Here is a 27,070-nt window from a genome sequence, read left to right on the forward strand (position 1 = left end):
GTGTTGGGGGGGGTAGAGGTTGCTTGCGTGTCTGCTTTGGAGGTCTCTGTTGCTTGAGCAGATTTTTGAGAGCCTCCACGAATGTAGATGTGTGTTTTGTGTTGCTGTGTGTGTGTTTTGGTGGTGTAGGTTTTGATGGACTATGTGATGAGTGTAGTGTGGTACAAGTGTTTACCCTCTCCTCTTGACTGTCTAGTCCAGTCTTGGGTGAAGAGAGCTTTGCTTCCAGTTTGGCTATATAAGTGCATCTCTCACAGGTTGTAGTGCTGGGTGGTAGGAGGAGAGGGTTGTCTTTGTACATGGGGCAATTGCTGCATTGCTCCAAGATGCCCAGATTCATTAGGTAGACAGGAGAAAACACAGTGAGCTTGACCCTTAGACATGCCTGGATAGGTGCTTATTTAAGTACTAAAAACTGTTTTCCCTCTAGACAAGTAAGGAAAGTTTAGTGCTGTAGGAATTTGTAGCTTATTTAGTGCTTACAGCGAGTTCTGAACAAGTGCTGAGCTCAACGAAACAGATTTTAGTGCTACAACTAAAAACTGGCTAGTTCTAAGGGAAAATCTGAAGAGCAGACTTTATGGAGCCTGTAATAGTTTAACCCTAGCTAAGCGGTGATGCGTAAAGTGTATTTTATTTTTAAATATAACAGTAGCAAATGAGCAAACTGATTTAAACCAGTTAACCAATAAGCTAAAAACTGAGCCCCGTTCCAGTCTTTGATCAGACAAGTTCTAACTGCACACTCCTGCCACTAGGGTCCAGGGGAACCTTCCCCAAAAACAGATGGTCTGGATTAGTGCTCAAGTTATACAAACAAAATCTAGATGCAGCAGATCTGAATTTAGTCTATGCTACAGCAAACAAGGTGTACCAATTTCAGAAAGAAACAGTTCAAATAAGCAGGCACAATAAGCCTTTAACCAGAAACTCCCAGCACAGAAGGGCAGAATCTACCCTCTCCTCCCACAAGTGTGCAGACCACACCTTCTTAATGTAAAATAACTGTCCCGAAGCCCAAGTGCTTTAACCAGAGCTAATACACTTTTAGAATAACGGACACTGAGCTTTCAATCAGCAATTCCCAACTTAGAAGGATGTAAGCTACCTGTCCTGCCACAACAGTGCAGACCATAAACCTTCTTAATGTAAAACTGGTCTGGAGCCCAAGTGCTTAAACCAAAAGGCTTAGAGTAATGGTTACAATTTAATCAGGCTACTACCAAGCAGTAATAAATGGAGCAGAATAAATGCAATTAAGTACTTTTAAGAAGAGACAAAAGCAAAATAAAGTGCATTGTTTTTAGTAAAGTGCAAGGAGAGAGGAAAAAGGAGCAGAAGAAAAATTTGAGGTTAAGAACCTAAGTGGGTTGTCCTTCTCATATGTTCTCTCTGTATTAAGTAGAGTGAACACCAGACTGGGAGGGGGTGCCCCAGATCAAATTTACAGTAGGGGCGGGCAACTGCAAAGTCAACAACTATAACACCACAAGAATAGGGTTGGGGGAGCGGAAACAGTTTCAGGACAGATGAGAAACAGAAAACAATGCCAGAAAATATGTAAAATAATCAAGACAGATGAGAAACTGTAAACAATACCAGAAAATATATAAAATAATTCAGTCAGGCCAAATTAAGACAATGCAGAACTCTGAAAGGTTAAAATGCCAAGAAATATACTTATCAATCCGCGATATATTTCCAGATTGTTTGAAAATCACACTTCAGCCAGAACACCAGGAGTTTCCAACAGTGTATGCAGAAATTTACAAACTATTGTGCAGAGGTTTATTAAGTTTGTTAGCTGCATAAGGAAAAACGCTGCAAGTGGAACAAGCAGCATGCTTGTGCTCCAAAGTACAGTTTACTAGCAATATTAGCAGCCTGCATGTCCAAAGGACTGTTTAATTTAATTACTAGCATATTTTGTGTTGTGCCTCATTTAGTTTACAGTAAAACCAAAGCCAGCACAGATTAACTCTGATTGCAGCCTTTTATTAAGGAAACAAAGCATCTATAGTGCTTGTAGCTGTACGAAGCTGTAAAATACCGTAGTTGAAGTGAAAGATCAAATGTTTGCTTGCACAGTGGTTAGGTTTGTGTGCCTGTAAGGATTTTATTTTTTACTGTATTTCTATTTTTAGGTAGTCCCCCTCAAAATACCTTGACTAAAAGGGCTCTCCTACCTGAAGGACGCTACCCCGCAGAAACTGCGCATATCTGAAGTCAGACCACAACAAACTGCTAAGGTTAATACCTAAACCTGTAATCCTTTGCAAATGTACACTGCTGACTTAGGTCTAAAGCACCTATAGTCTGTCCCACATAGTAATTTGGCTCCCTCCTGCTCTAATTAAATCAGTTACCCCTTGTACTCTACAACACTATTTTCTAAGCTTACAAAACCCTGAATATTACACTAACGTATTGGTTTCCCACCTTAGAACCCTGAAAATCGTACTCTAAACCTAGCAAATTCATTAAAGAGCTTAAAATACAGTTTACAGTACAGCTGTTAAACTTGATCTTTAAATACTTACCTACTGCTCCAGGAAGCCTTAGAAAACACTTGTAGGCAGTGTTAGCCCCGCTCCGCTCCTCTCCCTGCCCCCAGTACCACTAAATTTAAAGTTACATATCCACATCCCCATCTATAAGAACCTATCAGCATCCACCTAACATACTTTCTCCATCCCCAATCTATTACTTCTAAATCTATCATCCTTTCTTTTGGTATTGGACTACCCAAACAATCCAGACCCTTAACTACCACACTCCTCCACACATAGTGCTGTACTTCTCCTTACTAACCATTCTGCTGACCCCTTATCTATTCATCCTGTATGAAAACCAGTATCTCACTGGATATCAGTACCCAATAGGCCATACTCTCTCCCCAACTGTAAGCCCTTCCACCTTTCACCAATGTTACAGTACAGTGTCCAGCCCTGCACCTTGCTCTCGCTATCAACCCGCGAATCCCAGAAGCATTAGTTCTAAATTAAAACATTATTATAAACTCATAAATAAACTCTTGAAACGCATCACTAGGTTTAAAACTAATCTAACACTTGATGGTGACATCCACCCCAACCCCGGCCCATCCACTTCAGTCAAACCTACCCCCCCAGTTGTAATCCAAGTTATAAACCTACAGTTGATAGGCCAGCTAACTCTCTACTGGCCTGTCACCTTAAGATTAGAAGTATTAACAACAAGGTACATGAACGCCATGCACTCCTAGCTATCCACTCCCCTGAGATTCTCTGTTTGTCTGAAACCTGACTAAAACCTAGCATTACAGACAATGAAGTGCTACCACCTGGGTATAAAATATACAGGCTGGATCGTGCTTCCAGAAAAGGGGATGGGGTTGCTGTTCTATATAAATCTGCATTGAACGTCATCATTGAAGCTATACAACCACCTCAAATTAACAACTCAATAATTCTTGCCACCAAACTACAAATTAATAAAAATAAATGTATCTATATCATCTGTATGTACATTCCCCCAGGTAATAATGTAGCCACACTTAAAGATACCCTTCACTGGCTAACATTTCACTACCCCCAAGAAACCATACTACTCGGAGACCTCAACATTGACTGGAAAACCTGTTCCTCAGACTCCCCAACAACCCATGTCAACCTGCATGCATTCTCACAAGTCATCCCAACCCCTACCAGGATAGCTAAACCAAACCAAAAAGAAAGCATACTTGATTGGGTACTTATAAATAGTCATCCGCAATTGTACGCCTCTGGGACCTTCCCTGATGACCTAAGCAATCACCTTCCCACCTATATTATTAAGCACAAAACCATTAACCCCCAACAACCCTTACTTAGAATGGTAAGAAACAATAAAAACTTTAACCCCACCAAATTCCAACAAGAGCTAAACTCATGTAAATGGTCAATTTTAAGACACCTCCCCTTCGATGAAGCAGTCGCATACTTTAACAACAAGTTCATAGAAATCCTTGATTCTCATGCACCCGTACGTTAAACAAGAGCTAAGGCAAAAACTGCACCATGGCTTTCCAAAGAGTCCAAACAAAAAATCACCCTCAGAAATAAGGCGTGGACATTATGGCGAACTACTAAAGACCCCCCAAGACCACATTACATATAGGCAACAGAGGAACGTCATTAAAAAAATCCATTCTACTAGACAAAAAAAAATTACTACTATAATGTACAGGAAGTAAATCATAACAAGCCTCAGAAATTCTGGGCAGGTATAAACAAACTATTACATCCTGGACAAACTTCCACCCCATTCCCCACAGCCTCCATTGATAAACCTCCTGAGGAAGTCTGACAGTTTTAACCATTTCTTTACTGAGACAATTCAAGCCCTAACGAGCCAACTACCTCCCAGCCCCCCCGTCATGAAATCAACACCCCCAGAAACCAACCTACATTTCGATTCCAATCAGTTGCCACCTCCCTCATCTGTACCCTGATTAAAAAACTGAAACCAACTACTCTCTCCTCTGACCAACTCCCTGCCGAGTATCTACAAAAAGCAGCCAATGCCTTTACTTGCCCCATCTTGATACTAATCAATCGAACAATAGCAGAAGCCAGAATCCCCTCTATTTGGAAAATATCCTATGTAATCCCACTTCACAAAGGAGGTAGCTCTACTAAGTTATCCAATTGTAGGCCAATAGCAATACTATCCTCACTTGCAAAAAATTATGGAAAAATGCATCCATAGACAATTGATGCATCACCTAACTCAGAATAACCTCATGGCAGACTCCCAGCATGGCTTCCGACCGCACCACAGTACTACTTCAGCCCTTCTAGCCTTCTCCGATACCTTAAATCACAACCGCAATAACATGTCCTCAGCCCTCTTCTTGGATCTCTCCAAGGCATTTGATATGGTGGGTCACCAATTACTAATCCATACCCTAAAAACATTCTGCCCAGATAATAGTCATCCAATGGTTCCAATCCTATCTGAAAGATAGACAACAGACTGTCCTTTGGCAAAGCAAACTTTCTAAACTCCTACCCAACACACTAGGTATACCCCAAGGATCCATACTAGGGCACTTTCTTTTCTCCATCTTCATTAACGAACTGTATTCTGTTATCCCTACAGTCAGCTGAGTCCAATACGCTGACCACTCCACCCTGATTTGCTCAGCCACTTCTCCAAACGAACTGTGGTCAGCTATACAAACCACCTTTAACACTATTGAAAACTGGCTTTCTGGTCATCGTCTGATCCTGAATCCCAAAACAAACAAACTGTTGCTATTCTCACCAACACACAGGTCTACTGCATTCACTTTTACCATTAAATCTAATAATGGCACAATTATCTCCCCAGACTCCTCTACAAAACTGCTAGGTGTTTTAATCGATAATCTCAAATTCGACCTACATGTTACTCAGTCTATAAAGACCATCAATAAAAAACTAGGCTCACTTTACAGGATAAAAGCCTTCTTAACCCCTCCTGCTAGATCTGCCATAGCTCGCTCTCACCTACTTTCAACTCTACTGTATGCATCCCAAATACTCTCCAATCTAAACAAATCTGTCCTCCATAAACTATCTGCTATAACCATATTGCCAGATTTGCCACCGGCCTGCCTTATAGGACTCACCAAACCAGCTTGGGTGGCTAGAACTACCCAGCGTGAGCCAGTATAACCTGATGATAACTGCCCATAAGATCATTTACTATTCAGATAATACTCCTGCTCTTAAAAATATGATTACCCCATCACAATCACCAGCCACTTCGATCCTCTAATAAATTACTAGTCCAGACTATCGAAACTAAACACTTTGCCAGTGATTCTCTCTTCGCAAACTCTGGTAGCAGATCCTGGAACTCTCTTCCCAACCAAAATTACTTTGCTCAACTCCCCGAGCAAATTCAAGACTAGACTTGAACAACATTTGACATTAAACTGGCTATGTCAATGTAGCAAACCTGACTAAATCTTCTTGACAATGAGACTAATATAGTTATTTTGGCTCATCTGTGGCACTATCCTGACCTTTACCTTGTTTAACTCTAATGTGTTTTGACATGTAACCACTGTAAATACTGTATCTGTAAATAACTGTATGAGTATGCTTAGCTGACTTGAACTACTTAATGAAAACCTACTCTCTGATTTTCATTAACCCCAGAACTACTGTTATTTACGTAGATATGTAACCTCTGTAAAAATTGTAATCATAAACCTTATTGCTTGCTTAGATATGGGGTCCACTGGTTGTGTAGATTTTAAGCTCATTCTCGAGTGTGCCGTGATAGCTGAATGTCTTTGGGCATGATTGTTACCCTCTTAGTGTGAATAGCACACAGATTAGCATCTTCAAAGAGGCCTAAAAGATAAGCCTTGCTTGCCCCCTGCAAGGCCATGACAGCAGAACTCTGGAAATGAAGATCTGTCTTGAAATCCTGGGTAATCTCCCGAACAAGTCGCTGGAAAGGAAGCTTGCGAATAAGTAATTCGGTGGACTTCTGATACCGACGGATTTCTCTGAGAGCAACAGTGCTCAGCCGGTAACAATGAGGCTTCTTAACACCACTGGTAGCTGGAGCACTTTTTGCGAGCAGCCTTTGTAGCAAGCTGTTTACAAGGAGCCTTTCCACCACAAGACTTCCGAGCAGTCTGCTTTGTCCAAATCATAATCATTGCAAAACCTCATCCTACAAAGTGAGTTTAAAACAGGTGTCATCTGCTCTCTCTGAGCCTTATTCTACATCTCTCTGCTTTTACTCTGATAGTAAATCTATCACAGGAATCCTAAACTTAGGTTCATAGGTAGGTACTAGGCTATCGGCCCAAGGGCCTGCGTAAGCCTAGCCAACAAGGTTCCATGACTTACGCCACCCAAGAAAGTTATTTTCCTGTACCACTGTCGAGCAGAGACACAGAAGTGATCCCCAGGGTGTATTTCCTATTTCCCATCCACTCATCAAGATTTTTCTTGAAGAGTGCTAATGAAGAACTTGAAATAGATGGGTAGCTTGTTCCAGAGTATAGGAAGTCTCTGGGACAGGAATCTATCCCTCCAGCATGTCCTGTTTATTGTGGTGACAAGGTTTAGGTCCCTAGAGCATGTAGCTCAGAGGGATTGGGATTTCTTTAGGTGTAGCATGTCCAACAGGGTTTGACATAGCTTTATTCGTTAGGCAGAGATCACCTCAGAGTAGGCGATATGCTACGGAGTAAAGCTGGAGTTTTTTTGAGGCAGACCGTGTAGGGCATTTGTTTGAGGCCAGTAATCCTCTTTGTGAGGTACTTCTGTGGCCTTTCCAGCTGCTGCAGATGTCTTGTGAGGTACATTCCAAAAGGGGCGTTGTACTCTATAATGGGTCTAATGAGTGTCGAGTAGAGGGGAACAATGACCTCTTTTTTTCCTGGATGAGAACCCTTTTATGATGAGGTGTGCCAAGTAGGACTTCCTGACTACTGTGGTGATGTGACTATCAAAGGAGAGACTACTGTCTACCCTGGGTCCCAAGGTCTCTTATCATGCATTCGGTGTTAAGTAGATTGCTGTCTATGTGGTAGTTCATGGGTACAGAGTTTTTACCAAAGGGGATGACACTGCACTTTTTGGCATCGAGCTTGAGGCCATGGCTCTGACACCAGGCATCTGTCTCAGTGAGGCCCTTCTGTAGGATGTCCACATCATTTCGGGACTTGACAATGCTCCTAGTTTGCAGTCATCTGCGAACTTAGTTAGCCAGAGGCCTTTTGTTTTAGCCTGTACTATACCAAGCAGAAGAGGTCCCAGGACGGAACCCAGTGGTACTCCACTTGTCACTGCTTTGAGGTCAAAATTGGAGTCTGCAACTTTTACAGTGTGGGTTCTGTCAGTGAGCCAGTTGGCAACCCATCTTGTGACACAGGGATTTATACCTAGTTTAGTGAGTTTAGCTATAATTCCAGAATGGGGGATGGTGTTGAAAGCCTTGGCGAGGTCAAGATAGGCTGTGTGAACTACCTTACCCTCATCCACGGCTTTGGTGACTGCCTCAAAGAAGTTAATAAAGTTCAGGAGGCATGATCTGCCTTTCACAAACCCGAACTGGATGGGATCCAGAGTTTGGAGGTTACCAATGTCTTTGTTTATGAGTTCCATGATGATACGTTCCATGGCCTTGCAAACCAGGCTCATCAGGCTAATAGGTTGATAGTTCCTGGGATCAGTGGTGGCTCCCCCTTTGTGGAGTGGGATAACTGTTGCTGTGCACCATTCAGTGGGCACAAAGTTTGATGTGAGGCTATTCTTGAACATGAGGATTAAGTGGGGAGCCAGGTCATCCTGAAGTTCGTGTAAAACGCAGCCTGGGATGTTGTCCGGTCCCATGGATGCTGCGTGTTTGGCTTTAGAGTGTGCAGCTTTTACCTGCGTAGTTGTAATTACAGGGACTCTGCATTCTTCCTGTATAGATATGGGCCCTTTAGGGGGTGAGAGGGGGGTAAAGTTAGCACTGAACCGATCTGCCAGGATGTTGGCAATATCAGTTGGTTCTGTAATTTTCGTGCCTTTGTGCTGTAACTCAGAGAAGATCTGGGTGTTGCCATCTAGATTCTTGACATAGTTATAGAATGCTTTGTGGTTGTCCTTGGATTTAGTGGCAATTTTTTTGCTTTCGTAGCTAGCTTTGGAGGATCTTATAAGGTATCTCAGCTTCTTACTTAGGCTAACCAGGGAGCTCCTCCATTCATGGGATTTTACTCTCTTTTGCAACAGTTTCTTCCTTCTGTTGTACAGTTTGTTTATGGCAGGGGACCACCAGATTGGCTTCCTTTTTCCGGAGGATAGTGTCTTGGTTCTGTTTGGGATAGCACGATCCATGCACTCGTAAGTGCTTATAGAGTGCAGTTGTGTAGGATTCAGCAGTTGTAACTGTATTGTCCATCTGCATGGGTGTCATGAAGTTCACCACTTCTGTCTTAAGAAGCATGAAGTTGGCTTTGGAGAAATTTTTTACTGTGGTTTCCTTAATGGGGGGTGGGAGCGGGATGTGGATATCAAGGGTGATAAGCTTATGGACGGATCAGATCAACGAGGAGTTGACTTCAGGTGTGGAACACCGGTCACTCATGTTGGTAATGACTAGGTCTAGGATATTGCTGCCCCTGGTGGGGATGTGGATAAGTTGATCTGGGGCATTGGAGTTTATGAATTCCAGAAAGCGTTGAGCTAAGGAGTTGGTACACAAGTAGTTTTCCCAGTTAATGGTGGGATAGTTGAAGTCACCCATTATTAGGGTGTTTGGTTGAAGCCTAATATTTTCCAGTACATCAAGAAAAGAGGAGTGGGAATCCTGGGGCATGGTGGGGGATCTGTAGCAAGCTACAATTTGGATAGCAGTTTTGCCCAGAGTTAGTTGTACTTGGATAACCTCGGATGCATTATGCTGAGCAAACTAGCCTGGAGGTGTGGATATCCTTAATGAATATGGACACACCTTCGCCTTTGGTGTTTCGGTCCAGGTTACATGGCTGAAAGGTGTGGCATGAGTTGCAGCCTGGTAGTGCAGGGGTGCTCTCTGGAGCCTTGAACCAGGTCTCAGTCACTGCACAGATATCTATGTTCTCCATTTTAAGGAGTGCCTCAAGCGAGTGCATTTTGAGATTTAGACTTCTAGCATTGAGTAGCATTACCCTCAGTTTTTCTAGCCTGTTCCTGTTATGGTGGTGAATTTGTTATTTGAACCCTGCCTAAAAAAGGCACTATAGGGGCAGCAAGAGCCTTAGCCAGTATCTGGAATCCCAGGGGCGACAGGTGCAGGCCATCTGTGGCAAAGCATCATGGTCTGTCGACCATGTCATCCCAAACAGACAGATACTGGATACCCTTAGAATGACACCAGAAGCTTAGCCAATTGTTGAAGTCCATCATTTTGTCTTTGTACTGCGGTATCATTCTGGGTGATGGCAGACTGCTACTCAGAGCTAGGGTCATACCTGCCTGGGCTACAAGATCGGAGAGCTCTTCCATATCTCTTTTCATGTAGTCCAGGGAGGTACGTCTCAGGTCATTCACACCAACATGGGCAACGACAGAGTCATATTTGTACTTGTTGTGGAGTGACCTGAGTGCATGGGTTATGTGGCGGATCCTGGCACCCGACAGGCAGCTGACAGTAACCTTCTCCTTGTTTAGCCTGGTGAGTGGGACATCAGTGTGCCTGACTATAGAGTCACCTATAACTAGTGTGTTGGGTACGTTGTTTTGCCTTATTGGCTGTGGTTGAGTGGCACACTAAGTCTGTGGGCTATGTGTCATTTGGATTGTGTTGGGGGATGGAGGTTGCTTGCGTTTCTGCTTTGGAGGTCTCTGTTGCTTAGACAGATTATTATTGAGCACCTCCGTGAATGGTTTTGTGTTACTATGTGTGGATTTTGGTGGTGTAAATTTAGTGAGACTATGTGATGAGTGTGGTGTGGTGCACATGTTTACCTTCTCCTCATGACTGTCGAGTTCAGTCTTGGTTGGAGAGAGCTTTTCCTCCAGTTTGGCTAGATAAGTGCATCTCTCACAGGTTGTAGTGTTGGGTGGTAGGAAGAGGGTTGTCTGTGTACATGAGGCAATTTCTACATTGCCTCAAGATGCCCAGATTCATCAGATAGGAGAGAAGACTGGGAGCTGACCCTTGGACATGCCTGAATAAAAAACTGTTTTCCTCTAGATAAGTGAGGAAAGCGAGTGCAAGAGCTGTTTTCCTCTAAGCAAGTGAGAAAAGTACAAAAACTGTTTTCCTCTAGGTAATGAGGAAGACTGAGTGTTATAGTAATTAGTAGCTTATTTAGTGCTTACAAGTTCTGAACATGTGCTGAGCATGAATAAGCAAATTTAAGTGCTAAAACTAAATCTGTATCTGCACTAGACGAGTTACAGGACAGAAACAAGTGCAAATGCAGGCTTTCAAATCAGAAAGTTGAGAGAGATGGAAGATTGCCCAAACAGCCAATAACTAAAATTTCTGGGCCAGAACCACTCCTTATGTGGTAGACAGGTTACCTAGTGCTTACCACTCCCTCTGTTAAGCTAGAAGGCTTCCCTCCAACACAGAAAGGCTTGGGAGGCTCAGCAGCTTAAATACAGTCCTGGGTACGGCAAATCTGTATCTCGAACACTAGTTACAGGAAAGGTAGGAAACAGGCTTACAGTTTTTTACAGAAAAGTAGCAAACACAGTAGTAAAAACAATTCATGTGCAGTGCAAGCGAGCACACTTGAGTATGTAGCAATATTAGACCAAACACAGTTTAAAAAATGCAGTTAAATTAAAAAGGACTAAAAACAAGTGCAGAAAGAGTTTATTAGGTAGAATGTGGTAAAGAGATGGGACTGGGGCAGTGTCCCAGATCAAATCTACAGTGGGGCGGGCAACTGCAAAAGCCACCAAATTTAAACTACAAACCAAAAATAGAGAGGGTGGGTGGGACAAAACAGTTTCCACAGAGATCTAAGCAACAACTAACAGTACAAACTTATAACAAAAATATCTTCTAAAATGTAATATTATATTGTAGAGAACTAATGTATCCTATCTAATAGTTAATACGTATGTCAGAGTCTCTTCTATGGAAATTGTATGTCAAATGCCTGTCCTTAAAACTATGTTTTGCAAAAAATTGTTCTCTTGGAGCTTTTCTCCCCGGGCCTCCACTGAAAATGGACTTGTAATCCAGTTGGACTCTCCCTGTCAACAAATGTAAAATAAAATAAGTTAACTACCGTATATACTGTATTTTAATCTAATTTTGGTGACCTTGGAACTTTTCTCCCCAGGCCTCTGCTGAAAATGGACATGTATCCAGTCGGATTATCCCAGTCAATAAATGTAAAATAAAATAATTTATAACCTACCAAAGCTTTACAGCTCTAGAATATATACTTCTACCTCACACTGGCCATGATTTGACATGTCCAGCATTCTTCTTTTGCCATTGGGAACTGTGCAAGTGTACTAGTTTAAAAATGTGTTGACACTTCCATTATGATATTCTATATTTACTGGGCTTGGTTGCAAACCTAAGCATCTCCATAACCCCCCCCCCCCCCCACCACCACCACCACCACCCCCCGACACACACACACACACACACACACACACAAAATTGTTCTTAGATAAATTATATTGTTATATTGTTCTTTGGCCTTTTCCCAGGCTTTTCCACTTTCTGCATTTAGCGGTTCATGGCAATATCTTAGTTGTGAATCTTGGTCTATCCAGTTCCACTCTGATATTTTTGCTGCTGCAGTTTTTCTGTGGTCCTCCAATTGATATTGTATCTTGCTTTCAGTTTCTTTTTAGCTCTTTACTTGAAAAGATTCCCCTAATTTCTATTGTAATTACTTGCAGTAGAGGAGAGTTGAGATGTTTTCTGTTGCCCCATGTTAGTACTATCTCCTGATTTATTTTTCCAGATCTTTCTGTATCACCATTTCCTTCTGTCTTATTGCTGTGTAGACTGATTATGCAGTCTCTCAGTCCTCTTGATGCAGCTCCTTGGGAAGCCACTTTGGACTGAGAGGCATGACCTCTGAAGTCTGCAGCTGTTTTGCTGTCATCTTCAGGCAAAGGAGAACCACTGTTGTCTGCAATGGAGGAGGGAGTTGAAGTTGTTCCTTTACAGAGCCACTCTGGGAATCTTTATTCATGGGGAAAGGACCATTCTTAAGGGTGCTCTTTTTCAGTAGAGTCTCCCAGGGAAAAGGAAACCTAAAATTATAATTTTCTTCACCTGTACCCCTTCACCTAGGACAAACAAAGAAAATTAGCTGGGTTTTGCTAATGGGTTTTTTTTAATGGCTTTCAGCTTTTAAATTATGAGGCTTCCCTTTATTTAAAATGAAAAGATTTCCCTTTCTCTCGAATTATGATTCTCAGTCTCAGGGACAGGAATTCAACTTGTACTGTGCTTATCAAGTTCCTACTCCGCAGAATGGTTACTCTGACTTTGAGGAAAGTTTTTCTTCAGATTCCCCACTAGAAGAGTTGTCTTTTTCTGATATAACAAGAATGAATGAGTTATTTCAGTGGAAACAAAAAGAAATATTAAGAGTCCCAGCAAAGCTATATTATGATTTGCTACAGTTGGCAGATGTCCATCCTGTTTTGCCAGCGTTAAAGGATGCTTTCCATGCAGGTAGTAGATTGCCTGAGTCTTCCCCCAGAAAATCTGTTGAATCATTTAAGGTTTTCCAGACCAAACAAATTTCTTTTTCACTACAACCACTCTTCTGTTCACTCCTTCTCACTCCACGAATTGCAGCAATTATTGCCCAAACGTATCTGCAGTTCTGCTTACAATGGAAAACTTCAGGAAACCACAAGACCATATAGTAAAATGCAAAAATGTATTCTAGCACCTCAATGTAACCACCTTAAAGGAATGACACAAGTACAAAAAACACACCCTTCTTATACATCCATAAATTACATTCAGTTAATTAAACAATTAATTAATTTACTTAAAATGATTTATTTAAAGCAAACACTTCCAACTCAGCTCATTATTTAAGCCTCTAAGTACCGTTTTATATTTTAAAATATATATGCTTTCCTTATACATCAATGTTTGTGTTAATACATTTTCATTCTTCTCAATACACACAAGTCATCAATATAACGAAAATAAAAATTAACATTTTTTTCATAAAATCTAACTTCCATAAAAATGTGACTTAAAAGAATGGCATAAACATATTGGCATACATGGGGGCAAATGCTGCCCCCATTGCCATGCCTTGTTTCTGTCTATACATATGGTTGTTAAAATAAAAGTAATTATTCTTTAAACAAAAATTAAACTATTCCCTAAACAAAATGTGTGAAGGGAGTATCACCCAGGAAGTATTTAATAGCTTTCAACCCATCCTCATGTCTAATGGAGGTTTATAAGCTCTTCGCATCAAGTACCAACCAGTACTTTTTTTCATTCCAAACTAAAGGGGATATCTTTTTGAGAAAATCAGGACTATCCTGTGTGTGTGTGTGTGTGTGTGTGTGTGTGTGTGTGTGTGTGTATATATATATATATATATATATATATATATATATACATATATATATATATATATATATATATATGAGATTTTTGAACATATGGTAGTAATATATTGTGTAGTACTATACCAGTGTTATGAAGAAAATATTTACATGCTAAAATTATAGGTCTACCTGGTGGGGGGGGGGGGGTCAATTAATCTTTTGCTTACCGTTGGCAAGCAAAAAAAATATAGCTTTCTCACTATTTCTATCAAATAACCTGTTTTTAACATCCTTTTCAGTAAAATATCCCAGTCTAACATATTTGTCCAACATTATTTCAAATTTAGTTAAAGCCTGTTCATACACCTCTATGGTACATTTCTCATATACTTCATTATTTTCCAAATGTTCCATACACATTTTATAATATTGGACTATATTCATTACTACTATCTTGTTGCCTTTATCGGCTGGTTTAACTATTAAATCCTTTCTATTTTGTAACTCCTTTAATGCTTGTCATTCTTTAAAGGTTAAATTATACTGTGTGTTTTTTATTTTTCAAGGTTTCTTCACATATACTATCACCCCCAAAACCTATCATAGTACCAAACTGTTTAACATGTACATTTTCAAAAGGAGGAATAAACGTGTCAGAAACATCCATTTTACAGTATGCATTTAAATCATTGTTGCTTAAATCAACATACATTTCATCCTCACATGAATAAAAACTTTCATTTGAATCACTATATGTTTGCATATCACTATTCACATTTACTCTACCACTTTTTTGCATACGAAAATAACATTTCAAGTGCAGTTTACGAATAAACCTGAAATTTTCCTGTTTAACTACATGCGCCCTAATTTTCCTGTTTAACTACATGCGCCCTCGGTATAACCGTAGGGACAAACTTGAGGTGAAAATTTAAAACCGTTACTTGTTCCTCAGTCAGAATACAATTCGATAAATTTAACACAATATTAGTAACAGTACATACCTTGGTTACACCATCGTCTAAACTTTTTATTGTAGTGTTGTCCGTTAACCTGTCCATGTTTAAAGTCCCTTCTCTGGTTCTCATTTGCTTACGGTTCATTAATGGTGTAAGGCGTAATGGTGCAGCGATTAACGTGGTCACCTCACAGCAAGAGGTTCTCTTGTTCGATTCTCAGCTGGGGTGCCTTCTGTGTGGAGTTTGCATATTCTCCCTGCGTTCGCATGGGTTTCCTCTGGGTACTGTTTCCTCCCACAATCCAAAGACCTTCATCTGGAGCATATCTCCCCGGGCCTCTGCTGAAAATAGGCTATGTCCTAGTCGAACTTTCCCAGTCAACAAATGTTAAATAAATAAATTTCGGCCCCTTGTATGGCTGTGTTGGTGTTTATTACGGTTCTCCTCGCTCTGAAACTACCTTCTGGTCGTTGGGGTTGTGGTAGTTCAGAAAACTCTTCATTTTCGTACTTCGCACAATAGCTGGTCCCCCCCGATGACACAAAGGAAGCTGAGGAAGCTCCTTTAAAGGAAAGCTCTACTCCGTTGTGTATTGAGAAGAATGAAAATGCATTAAGACAAAAATTGATGTATAAGGAAAGCATATATATTTTAAAATATAAAACTTTGGTACCTAGAGCCTTAAATAATGAGCTGAATTTGAAGTGTTTGCTTTAAATTAATAATTTTAAGTAAATTAATTGTTTAATTAATTGAATGTAATTTATGGATGTATAAGAAGGGTGTGTTTTTTGTACTTGTGTTATTCCTTGAAGGTGGTTACACTGAGGCGCTAGAATAAATTTTTGCATTTTACTATATGGTCTTTTGGTTTCCTGAAGTTTTCCATTGTAAGCAGAACTGCAGATACATTTGATACGTTTGGACAATAGTTGCAAATTTCTTTTTCAAGCCTTAGATCAGATGCTTCAGTAATTTCTCAGACAACCATCTTCTGTCAAACACTGATATAAACTTTCCTTTTATTTCAGGTTATAGGAATCAAAATAAACAATCCCAGCAAGGCGCAGATAAAATTTCACAAAACAATAGCAAGGAGGTTCAAAACCCCAAAACCAAGGACAGTCTTGAAAAAGTAGATTGACTGTAGGTCACCTTATATTTTCCCCTCTCCACCCTGGCTTTCCAGTAAAGCTTTCCAAAAGTGTGGTCTTTACTTCTCTTTGTGGTACTAGGTAACTTTGTACATTTGGGTTCTGAGAATCCTTCAGAAAGCACACAACTGGCTGTGGGATTCCCTTCATACTTTTCAAGGGATAAGGGATTCCTCTACATTTATTTCATTAAACCTTGCTGTTTCTTAATGTTATCTCATGAGTTATAGAATATGTTGCACTTGATCAAATTTGTAAAGTTTTTATTCAAGGATCTTTCTGTTGCCCAGAGAAAGAAAGAACCTGGAGGATTCATCCTAGACCTTTCTTTTCTTAAACCTTCAAATCAAAATCCCAAAATTCAGAATACTTTCTGTACAGTCTGTCAACTCTTATTCCACCCCTCATTTTTCTAGTAACTCTGGATTTAAAACCTTATCACCGCCTATTATTTCTCAAAGATTTCCTGTGCTGCTTGTGTTTTCTGTGTTTGGTTTACATTTTCAGTTCTTTCTTAACTATTTGGGTTGTCAGCAGCTCCAAGAATGGTTACAAAGTGCCTGGCTCCTGTAATAGCCTATTGCAGCTTTAGGGCATTTGCATTTTTTGATATTTACCTGACTTCCTTATTTTTGTAGACTTACAATTTGTCAAGAATCTCTGGCTTGGGTAAAAAATGTTTTCTTACTATGGAATTTTGGGAGACTATAGGGAATATATTTCTTATTCCATCTCGGAGGATGTTTATGGGGTGTCTTCTAGATGAATCCCTCATGATGGCTTTTCCCCCTCAAGACAAAGTGGGATTTAATTAGAAATTGTTTCTGACATTTTCCATCCAGATTCTGGCATATGCCAGGGAGTATGTTCAGATTCTAGGTTTCATATCCTGTGCTAATTTGTTTGAATGTGTCACTGTTTTTTAGCATGGACTTGTTAAAAAAATGTCATCTGTTTTACTGTACTGGTATTAGGTCATTTTAACAGCATCCTGATATTTCCCAACTTCCTCTGATACTGCAAAAACCTGTTCTGAGTTTGCCAAAATATTTCTAAGTTTTGCAGAGTTTTCCCTGTGCTTATAGAAGTTTTCCTACGCTTGCCCACATTGTTCTGTATTTTGTATTTAGGAACATTTTTCAGGGTTTGTGAGAACTTATTTCCAAGGATTCCTGATACTGCAGGCCTTCTGCATTTTGTTGTAAAGCAGATGTTATTGCACTTGAGCTCAAAACCAGTTTGTTTTACATTATGGTAGACACAGTCTTATCTGGTCTTGCTGGGACCGGACCTGAGGCTGGATAAACGAATGGCTGGTTAATCAGAAAAGGCATACAAGGTAGCATTTATAGTTATAAATCAGCTAGAATAACAGGGTTTTTGTTAGTATGCATTTAAGTCTAAAACTCAAATATTTGTCATTATTTAGCCTAGAGGAGGCAAAAGTGCTGTTCTTCTCTGTTAGCTTTTGCTAGAACTGTGATAGAAATTTGATGGCCGGTTAGAGAGGCCGGATAAGAGGGAGTCTACTGTAAGAGGGTTTTATCCTGTACTCTGGTGGGAGCAGAGGACTGATTCAACCCATCCGAGTTGGGAACTGCTGGTGGAAGGCTTATTCAGTTTTATCTGATTGGCCTGAGGGCTTAACTGTGGAAAAGTCTTTCATCCTGCTGGTATAAAAGCTTCCACAAATGCTGTTACCTGTGCCTTGTATATATGCAAACCTCTCCAGTTTAAAATCCTCTATAGGATATGCTGTTCATAGTTGCCTACTGTTCATAGCTGCTTGAAGAGCTGCCCATTTGCACAGAAGGAAGCATCACTACAGGTCATCCCATAATATACTACTAAACATTCTCACTTAGACCTTTAAGTGACTCTCCCCTACTCCTTCACATCTTCTAAAAGATCTGATGTAATGGACAGGCGCTTCTCTGTCATCTTTGTTTCTGGCCTGGTAGATATGGGCATCCTGAAACAGTGTAGTAGCTGCCTCATGTTCACTGACAACCACTAAATTTTAGAACAGACAAACACAATGTGTGAGAGATGTAGATACACAATGTCATTGGGGGCAAAGTTCTCGCATGCCTACAGAAAAAAGCAAACCAGGTAGTCAGCGTTACACACAAAACACTCACTACCAACACTAAGGAACAAACACACAGACCGACATATGCAGAGGTACGCACATGTATTCTACCCAAACCTCCAGGACCTCCTAGAAGCATTTGTTATTGTCCCGGTCACACTCAAAGAAGATGGCGCTTACACAACACATAACTCTGAAAATCGTAGCAGCCCGCCTCCAAGTCTTAAAGCAACACTCCACACAGCAAGACATTCTGGTTATTGGGGATTCCATTGTAAGATGTACTGCTTTCCCTGATTCCAGACTAAACAAGGAGAAGATCACAGTGAGTTGTTTGTATGGTACCAGGATCCATCAGATCACACATGCACTTAAGTATTTAAACCGTATGGGCATAAACGACCTAAGACATACCTCACTGGACTATATGAAGGCAGACATGATGGAGGTCTCTGACTGTGTCGATGGCAAGTATGAATCTAGCTTTGAATAGCATCCTACCTTCACCAATGATGATGCCACAGTACCAGAAAAAAATGATCGACTTCAACAATTAGTATAATTTCTGGTGTCAGCACAAGTGGATCCAGTATCTGTCAGCCTGGGGAGACATGATCGACAAACCATGATGCTTTGCCAGACATGGTTTGCACTCATCACCACTTGGTTTCCAGATACTGGCAAAAACTTTATCTATCCCCACAATGACTTATTTTAGGCTGTGCTAAGTTGTTAAACCCTCCAACATAACAAAAATCACTCTCAACCACCTAAAGGTACTGTTGTTCAGTGATAGAAGTTTAAGTAAAAAAATCACAGTCTCTGGAAGCACTCTTCACCCTTGAACGCAGACATATGTGTAGTCACAGAAACATGGTTCAAAACCATAGAGAGCACCCCAGCTTTCAAAAGGTACAATTCCTTTCGTACATTTCAATCCCCATCAGCTCAGGATAAAAAAGGGAGGAGGTCTCTCTGTTCATAAAGGACAAGTACACCGCTAGACCAGTCCAACAACATGACTCTCTTGAGCTGCTCCATGATCAACTAACCATAGATGCGACCCCTTATCATTTCTTTGCTATCTACTGATCCCCTAACATGAGTCTAGAAAACTATACCTCCTTCCTAAACCTACTGGAATTTCTTAACATTCAGCCTACCACCGTACTTATAAATTGGAAGACACGTTCGATGCACAGCTTATTTACTCAGAGGTTTTTAGACTTTGTCAATACATACACCCTGGAGCAACTAGTTAGCACCCCAACTAAAGGTACAAATATCCTAGACCTGGTACTCTTGAACATTGGGGGAATCCTGCTCCCTCCTGTGCATTAACTCCTCCCTGGTAAGATCTGACCACAAAATGATTACCTTTTGTATAAGATCTAACCAATAACCCCCATCAAATGCCAAGCCTGTTAAGAACTTTGCTAAGGCCAATTACCTCAAACTAAGAGATAGCTTATTAAACTTCCAAGTACCCTCTGAACCCGGATGATACTGAGGCCTACTCTGTGCTGTACGCAAAGGCAGTGTACAACCAGATTCTTAGCTGCATATGGGAGGCAGTACCTGCCCAAGTCAAACCTATGATTACTGGTAAAAATAAACCACCATGGTGGACCCCTAATATGAATAGGCTATTCAACAAAAGGAAAAAATCCTCTCCAAAACCAAGAAGAAACAGACAACAGTCCAAAAAGAGACTCACCAGTCTGAACAAATTAAAGAGCAGGTCAAATCTGCCTAAGCAAACTATGGGGCAAAGATAGCCTCCCAGGTGAAAGATAACCATTAGGCTTTTTCAGTTATGTTCGTAACTTAGGGGAAACACTCAGCAGTGTGCCAAATTAATCATGAACAGCAACACTTACACCCAGCCTGAAGCTGTAGCAAACCTGCTGGCCAACAACTTCAGTTCAAAGCCCACACCCCCACACACACACACATACACACACCCCCATACACCCCACCCCCCACACGCACACACACACTTGCCTCCTACCACATCCAAAGAAACACCTGCAATCATCCCCCTACCAGTCATTATGAGAGAACAGGTCCTTACTACTCACACTAAAGCCAGAAACTCTGCCTCCATGGGTCCCAACAACATTCCAGCATGCTTCTTAAATAGCTTAAAACAGAATCTATCAGGGCCACTAGAAACTCTCTGTAATTACAGCCTTTGGATGGACTTTGTCCCAGAGGAATGGAGGGCCGCAGCAGTCCTCCCTCATCACAAGGAAGGCCCATCAACTGACCCAGTGTTACATACCCATAAGCTTGACCAGTCTTATCTGCAAGGCCATGGAGAGAATTATCATGGACCTGATCAATAACAACATAAGAAATCTCCAAACATTGGATCAGACCCGGTTTGGTTTTATCAAAGGGAGGTCTTGCCTGCTGAATCTGGTGGACTACTTTGAGAAAGTCACCGGGCTCATGGATGAATGTAAAACAGTACACACCACTTGTCTAGACTGGGCCAAAGCTTTTGGCACAATCCCGCACTCAAAGATAATAGATAAACTTACTGAGTTAAGGCATAAACCCCTACATTGTCAGGTGGATAGCAAACTAGCTCACTGACTGGGCACATGTCCAGATAGGTGAATGCACATCCAATAAGAAACCTGTTACTACTGGTGTCCCACAGGTCCTAGTGTTGGGACCCTGTTGTTTGGTATGTACCTCTCTAAAGTGAAGGCTAATGTTGGGAGCCTCTGGCTCACCAAGTTTGTCAATGACTGTAAGGGAGGAGCAGTCATCTAATCCCCAAACGATGTTGACATCCTACAAACGGGCCTAAAAATGACAAACAACTAGTGCCAAAACCATGGTCTGAGACTAAATGCTAAAAAATGCATAATCATATGATTTGGTAAATCAAGATATCCCTGCAAGTTATAATATTGATAGCAGACTCCTAAAAGTCGACTCCTACGAACACAGATAGACAGTAACTTAAATTTTGACCACCGGGTAGCCACGGACATCTTTCTGTGTGGCTCAACATTTAAGTAAAGGCATGGCATCAAGGTCAAAGGAAGTCCTAGTGTTATTGTACTCTGCCCTTATCAGGCCCATAATCTAGTACAATGTTCCTTTATGTATCTACCCAGCCAGACACAACAATTAGAGCGGCTCCAGAGGTTTCTCACTAAAAAAAATGCAAGGAGTAAGACATGTCTTATGAGGACCAAGTAAAGGCTTTATCCGTTTACTGTGTCTGATTTCATTTATTGAGAGGTGACTTATGCCTGACCTACAAGGCAATCTGTGATCCAGTCCTGCTGAAAATGTTACATATTTGCAAGAAAAGTTAAACGAGGTTTACTTGTTTCATGGACCTGAACCTTATTTGTGATTCTTAAACTAGAAATGTCCAGACACAAACAACTTAATCCACTGAGTTATGGTACAAAGAAGGTATCGGCCAAAGTTGTAATATAAAAGCAGAAATTTATTTAATAAAAACTCCAAAATTTTAAAATCAGTCTACACTGATAACTGGTAAGCTCTTTTGTCCATATATTAATGAACTTCATCAGACAAATCAGATTCAACATACTGACTTTAAAACCCTATGTTTGTTCGTGATTGGTTATTAAATTCACACCCACTTCTCCTGGTTGGTCCAAGAATCAAAAACATTTCAATATTGCTAACAGAATGCAACTTCTTTTAAAATTATAAACAAACACATAATTATTTACAAACTTGCACTTCACATCATCGATTGTAAATAATGTGTTTGTTTATAACAAGCTCATAAGGCAGTTTCTCGAGACACAGATCCATATGGAGCTTGTGTCCTCTCGGTCCACATCTGGATCTGAGAATTTCCCCATTCCAGCCGGTAATGCCTTCTCCGATCCAACCTTTGGTTCCAAAGTCTGTTCTGTTGCTTCCCGGTGACGAGGTTTCAGAACTGATAGAGATTTCCTCTTCTCCCCCGACCTGCTTGGCTCCATCTGCTTTGGTTCTGAGCTTGTCTTGGAGCCGTAGCATCAAGGGTGGTTCTGGGGAGGTGACATCGACTCTGAAGGTGTCAGAGCCATCTCTTCCTCTTGGAGCCTCGGCCTTCAACAGCTCTGCTGCTACTCCTCCATCAGAAGAGGAGGCTGGAACTGTCCGGGAGGTGTCTTCTCCAGTGGGACAGCTCCAGGTGGTTCGGAGCCCTTCTGCTTTTGAGGTCATGGAGATGGTTCTCTCTGTCCCTAGGAGACCCTCAGGACTTAACACTACAGAACTTTCCCCTCCTCATACTGGACTTGTGACTGAGGTCTCCGGGTGCTGGGTGGACAGCCGGCCTAGGAAAGCCTCCACACCCTTCTCTCTTTGGATCTTCAGGCTTCTTCCGACACTTCACTGGGGCATCCCCTCAAGGAGGCCCCTTTTGAAGAGGTTGTATAAAAGGAGGCACATTGATTCCCTGTGGAGTCTCTCACTACAGATGCTGATTTTGAGGAAGGAGAAGGGTCTCCAAAATCACCACCCGACGAGGTCTCCTTTGAAGACATTCTTGAAATCCTTTGCCAGACAGGTGGTTGGTCTGCCCAAAACCCTTTCCCAGAAGAATTTGTACTGTGGGTGGCTTTCAGGTCCGGCCCATCTACTACATGGATGTCCCCCCCCCATGCTGATCCGCTCATTCAGCTGGTGTCGTCAAGGGCTTGGAAGGAACCAGATACAGTGGAACCTATCCCTAAATGCATAGGCAAGATTTTAAGTGCCCCTGTTAACAAATCATTCTGGACCAAGGGTACCCCTGTAGGTACCATGGTTGTTGCAGCAGCCACTAAGAAGGAGCTGGCCCAGAAAATCTCCTTTGTCCACCCTCTGAATAGAGAATCTGGGCACTGGACAGGTTTGGAAAAAGTTTATACCTAGCAATGTAATTGTCGAAAGATAATTGTAGAAACTTCAAAATCACAAACAGAGGTCCAGGTCCACAAACAGTAGCAAATAATTTATTCACCAACAACAGAATGAGTGCTTTTATCTTGAATAACAAGACTTCATCAGATATCCCCACATGATTTTACTTAACTATTTATACCATATACCATTAGATCTAATTGAAATTTAAAGACGTATAGTACCTTAAAAATATGAACCCACGTAATTACTTTATATATTATGTTCCCCATTCCTGAATAACCTTTAACATAACATAACTTTATGGAATTCATAAATGTTAAAAATAATTATATTAAAATAACATACAATAAAAATGCAAAATGCAGAATAAACAGTGAACACTCCCTAAAATAATTACAATTGTAATGCTTTTGCTAATAACACTGGTTTAATGGTGATATATTCATTCAGACCTGGGGGAATGTTAGATTTAAGTCTCAACTGCCATTTTAATTCTTTATTTAACAATAAATTTTTGACATCACCCCCTCTAGAATTTATTTTAACTATATCTATAATACCAAATTTAAAACCAGGACAGACTACAGAACGCTTATATAGTGCACTAGCCTCTTTTTTGCTCTTAATGTCGTAAGCATGTTCGTACATTCTATCCTTGAGAGCCCTCTCAGTTTTTCCTATGTAAAATGCAGGACAATTTACACACGTTGCTAGATACACTATCATTTTCGTATTGCAATTCCCCTTACAAAACCTCACTCTACTCTGCATACCATTTTGTAAACATATACTATCCTCCTTAAAAGTATTGAAGCACTGCTTGCAGTGGCCACATGCATTAGTCGCCTTTTTGATACTATACATCTTTAAATTTCAATTAGATCTAATGGTATATGGTATAAATAGTTAAGTGGGGATATCTAATGAAGTCTTGTTATTCAAGACGAAAGCGCTCATTCTGTTGTTGGTGAATAAATTATTTGCTACCGTTTGTGGACCTGGACCTCTGTTTGTGATTTTAAAAGTTTACACCTAGTCTACTTTTGAGCTCGGGGCATTGAACTATTTGTCGCACTTTACCAGGCTACAAAGGGATTTAGTCAAGGAACTTTCTAGCTCAGTCACAGGGTCCATGTCTGCCGAGAAATAGGAGCTCTTTTCCTCCAGGCTGGCCATCAAACATTCTTTAGCCAATGCATCCATTAGGTTAAATCTCTCATGTTGCGGAGGGTACCTCGGGGGTGGCCGGTTCTGGCATTGCCATACAGGACCATGCCTAATGAGGCCGAGTGATTTTTGTGGAGCCTTTCAAGCAGCCCTTTATTAATGCCCCTTTTGATGGCTCCATCTTGTCTGGGCCCACAATCCAGGACACTTCATCCCAGAATGAGAAGGATGGTTAGACCTGTCTGCCATCAGAATCCGTTTTTTTACACCACAGTGGACCTTTTCCAGGAACCAGCTTGGGAGTAAGATTATGTGGTTTCAGAAGTTGCAGGGTCCTTTCCAGGACACTAAAGGAGACTTTTCTTCCCGGGGCAGAGGGTGATATAGTCAAAACAGGAGACACCGCCCACACAGCCTGAGGGGGTCCGCAAAATCAGGGGTCATGGGAAACTTTCCAGGACAAGAATTCCAGCAATCCTGAACAGTTGCTCAACTGCCGTGGACATTTCTCCTTGCACCCAGAAGCTTGGGAGGCCATTACAAACAACAGATGTGTGCTAAGGATCATATCCAGAGGATACTTCATTCCCTTTTCCGAAACTTCAAATCAAAAACATCACCTCCCCAATGATCCACCCAGTCAGAGGGAGGATGTGGCCCAGGAAGTAAATTTTGCTGCAAAAGAGTCATCCAAGAGGCACCCTCCCCCGATCAAATCGGATCGGGTGTTTTACTCCAGATTCTTTTCAGTACCCAAGAAGACACGGGACTTGCAACTTATCCTGGATTTGACCTCTCAACAAGTCGGTGAAACACATGAAGTTCAGAATGGTCACGATTCAGTCCATCTTATCTCTGTTAAAGATGAGCAGTTTGATATGCTGTGTAGACCTAAAGGACACATACTGCCATATAAAAATGGACAGGCGCTCCAGGCATTTTCTGCATTTCGGGCTGGGAGCCCGTCACTAACAGTTCAGGGAGCTTCTGTTTGGTCTCACCATAGCCCCCAGGGTGTTCACCAAATGTCTAGCAGTGTTTGTAGCTCATCTCCAACTGCAAGGTTATCCGATATTTCCGTATCTGGACGACTGGCTTCTGACCGCTCCAACCAGGCATCTACTCCTTCAGGCCAGGGATTACTTCCTCAAGTTGGCCCCAATCCTGGTGATAGCCATCAACATACAGAAGTTGCAGCTGGATCCAGTATAAGCCATAGACTTCATCAGGGCCCGCCTGGACACGAGAACATCTTATGCTTACCTCATGACAGGCAGCGTATCGAACTTGAGATTTCACATCATCCAGATTTTGACCATTCCAAAACCTCCAGTCAGTCTAGTTCTTAGAGCATTAGGCTTAATGGTGGGCACTATAATCCTTCTGCCCATGGCATGTTTTCACATGTGGATATTAGAATGGACCTTAGCAGTCCAATGGTCACTTCGTAGGAATCCTTTGAATTTTCCCATCAGTCTGTCTCGAATGCGCAAGGAATCTCTACTTTGGTGGCTTCACTCCACAGAAGTTACTCAAGGACACTATTCGTTCTTCCATACCCAAATGTCATGTTTCTAAATGGCTGTTTCCCAGCTTGGGGGAGCATTGTCTGTGTCACAGTCCACGGCACATGGACACCCAAAGAGACCAAGTTGCATATCAGTGTACTGGGGATGAGAGCAGTTCTTCTAGCATTGCAAGAACTCAACAGCTTTCTACCTCTTGGGACTATTGCGATCCAAATAGACAATATGTCAGTGGTTTGGTACATCAGCAAACATGGAGGGACAAGGTCTTACCCCTATGTCGAGAAGCAATGAGAGTGTGACAGTGGGAGATTTCTACCAGTCGCTTTTAGGTAGCAATGCACATTCTGGGGGAGTCCAACATATTAGCCGACAGGCTCAGCCAAGGGTTACTGATGCCTCACGAGTGGTCCCTGAATCAGTCATTGGTAGACATGATCCTCCAGAAATGGGGGGGGTCATCCTTGCCGCAGTCTCTTTGCATCCCCTTTCAACTGCAAATGCAGTAGGTATTTTTCCTTGATCCCTCCTCAGGGACAGTCCCCCAGGGACACTGTTGTCCATGCTTGACCCTCCGGTCTTCTCTATGCCTTTCCTCCTCCACAGTTAATTTCCAAGTTTCCAAGTTTCTACAGAAAGGTAATGGGTTGTGAAGCAAAGTAATCCTCATTGTCCCATTTTGGCCTTGACAAACTTGGTTCACCTTTCTTTTGTCTCACCTGGTTTGCACTGTAGTGAGATTTGATACGGGTCCAGCTTTGCTTTCACATCCATCATGGCATCCACACCCAGACATACAGGGCTGAAACTAACCACATGGTTTCTGCACTTACGATGATGGCAAGATTTCCCAGGCTGTCTTACCCATTTGAGAAATTTTGGTCTGCTCACATAGGTCTTCAGCGTACAAAATTTACAAGAGTAAATGGAAGAGATTTTCCCTTTGGGCTGAACAGAAAGATCTCTCTAGAGCTCCAGTGGCAGTCGTATAAGATGTTTTGGCTTCCCTTTTCAAGGATGGTGCTAATTATTCTACTGTTAAAGTTTGGCTAGCTGCTATATCCAATTTTCACCTTGGTTTTGATTCCTTATCCCTTGCTTTCTTCTAAGCTGTGTAAAACATTTCTTAGGGGCACTTTTCTGCTCCAGCTTCCAATGAATGATCTTACTCCCCAGTAGGATCTTACTATGATTTTGCAAGCTTTGGTCCATCCACCCTTTGAACCTTCAGCAACTGTAGATTTGACATTTCTTTCCTAGAAAACTGTTT

The 27,070-nt window shown here is 41.4% G+C and overlaps 1 protein-coding gene and 1 pseudogene across 1 annotated transcript in view; one reads left to right on the top strand and one right to left on the bottom strand.

Moving 5' to 3' along the window:
* Positions 1-27,070, top strand: part of CNIH4 (cornichon family AMPA receptor auxiliary protein 4) — a 486,096-nt gene that overhangs the window by 371,263 nt on the left and 87,763 nt on the right. The window contains exon 8 of the mRNA XM_044058771.1: positions 8,341-8,356. Within this exon, the coding sequence (XP_043914706.1) occupies positions 8,341-8,356 (16 nt within the window). The remainder of the gene's footprint in view (positions 1-8,340; positions 8,357-27,070) is intronic.
* Positions 6,271-6,673, bottom strand: LOC122792497 (annotated as a pseudogene).

The sequence above is a fragment of the Protopterus annectens genome, chromosome 1.part2 (genome assembly GCF_019279795.1).
Source record: "Protopterus annectens isolate FY-2018-M chromosome 1.part2, PAN1.0, whole genome shotgun sequence".
In the NCBI taxonomy this organism is placed as follows: Eukaryota; Metazoa; Chordata; order Ceratodontiformes; family Protopteridae; genus Protopterus; species Protopterus annectens.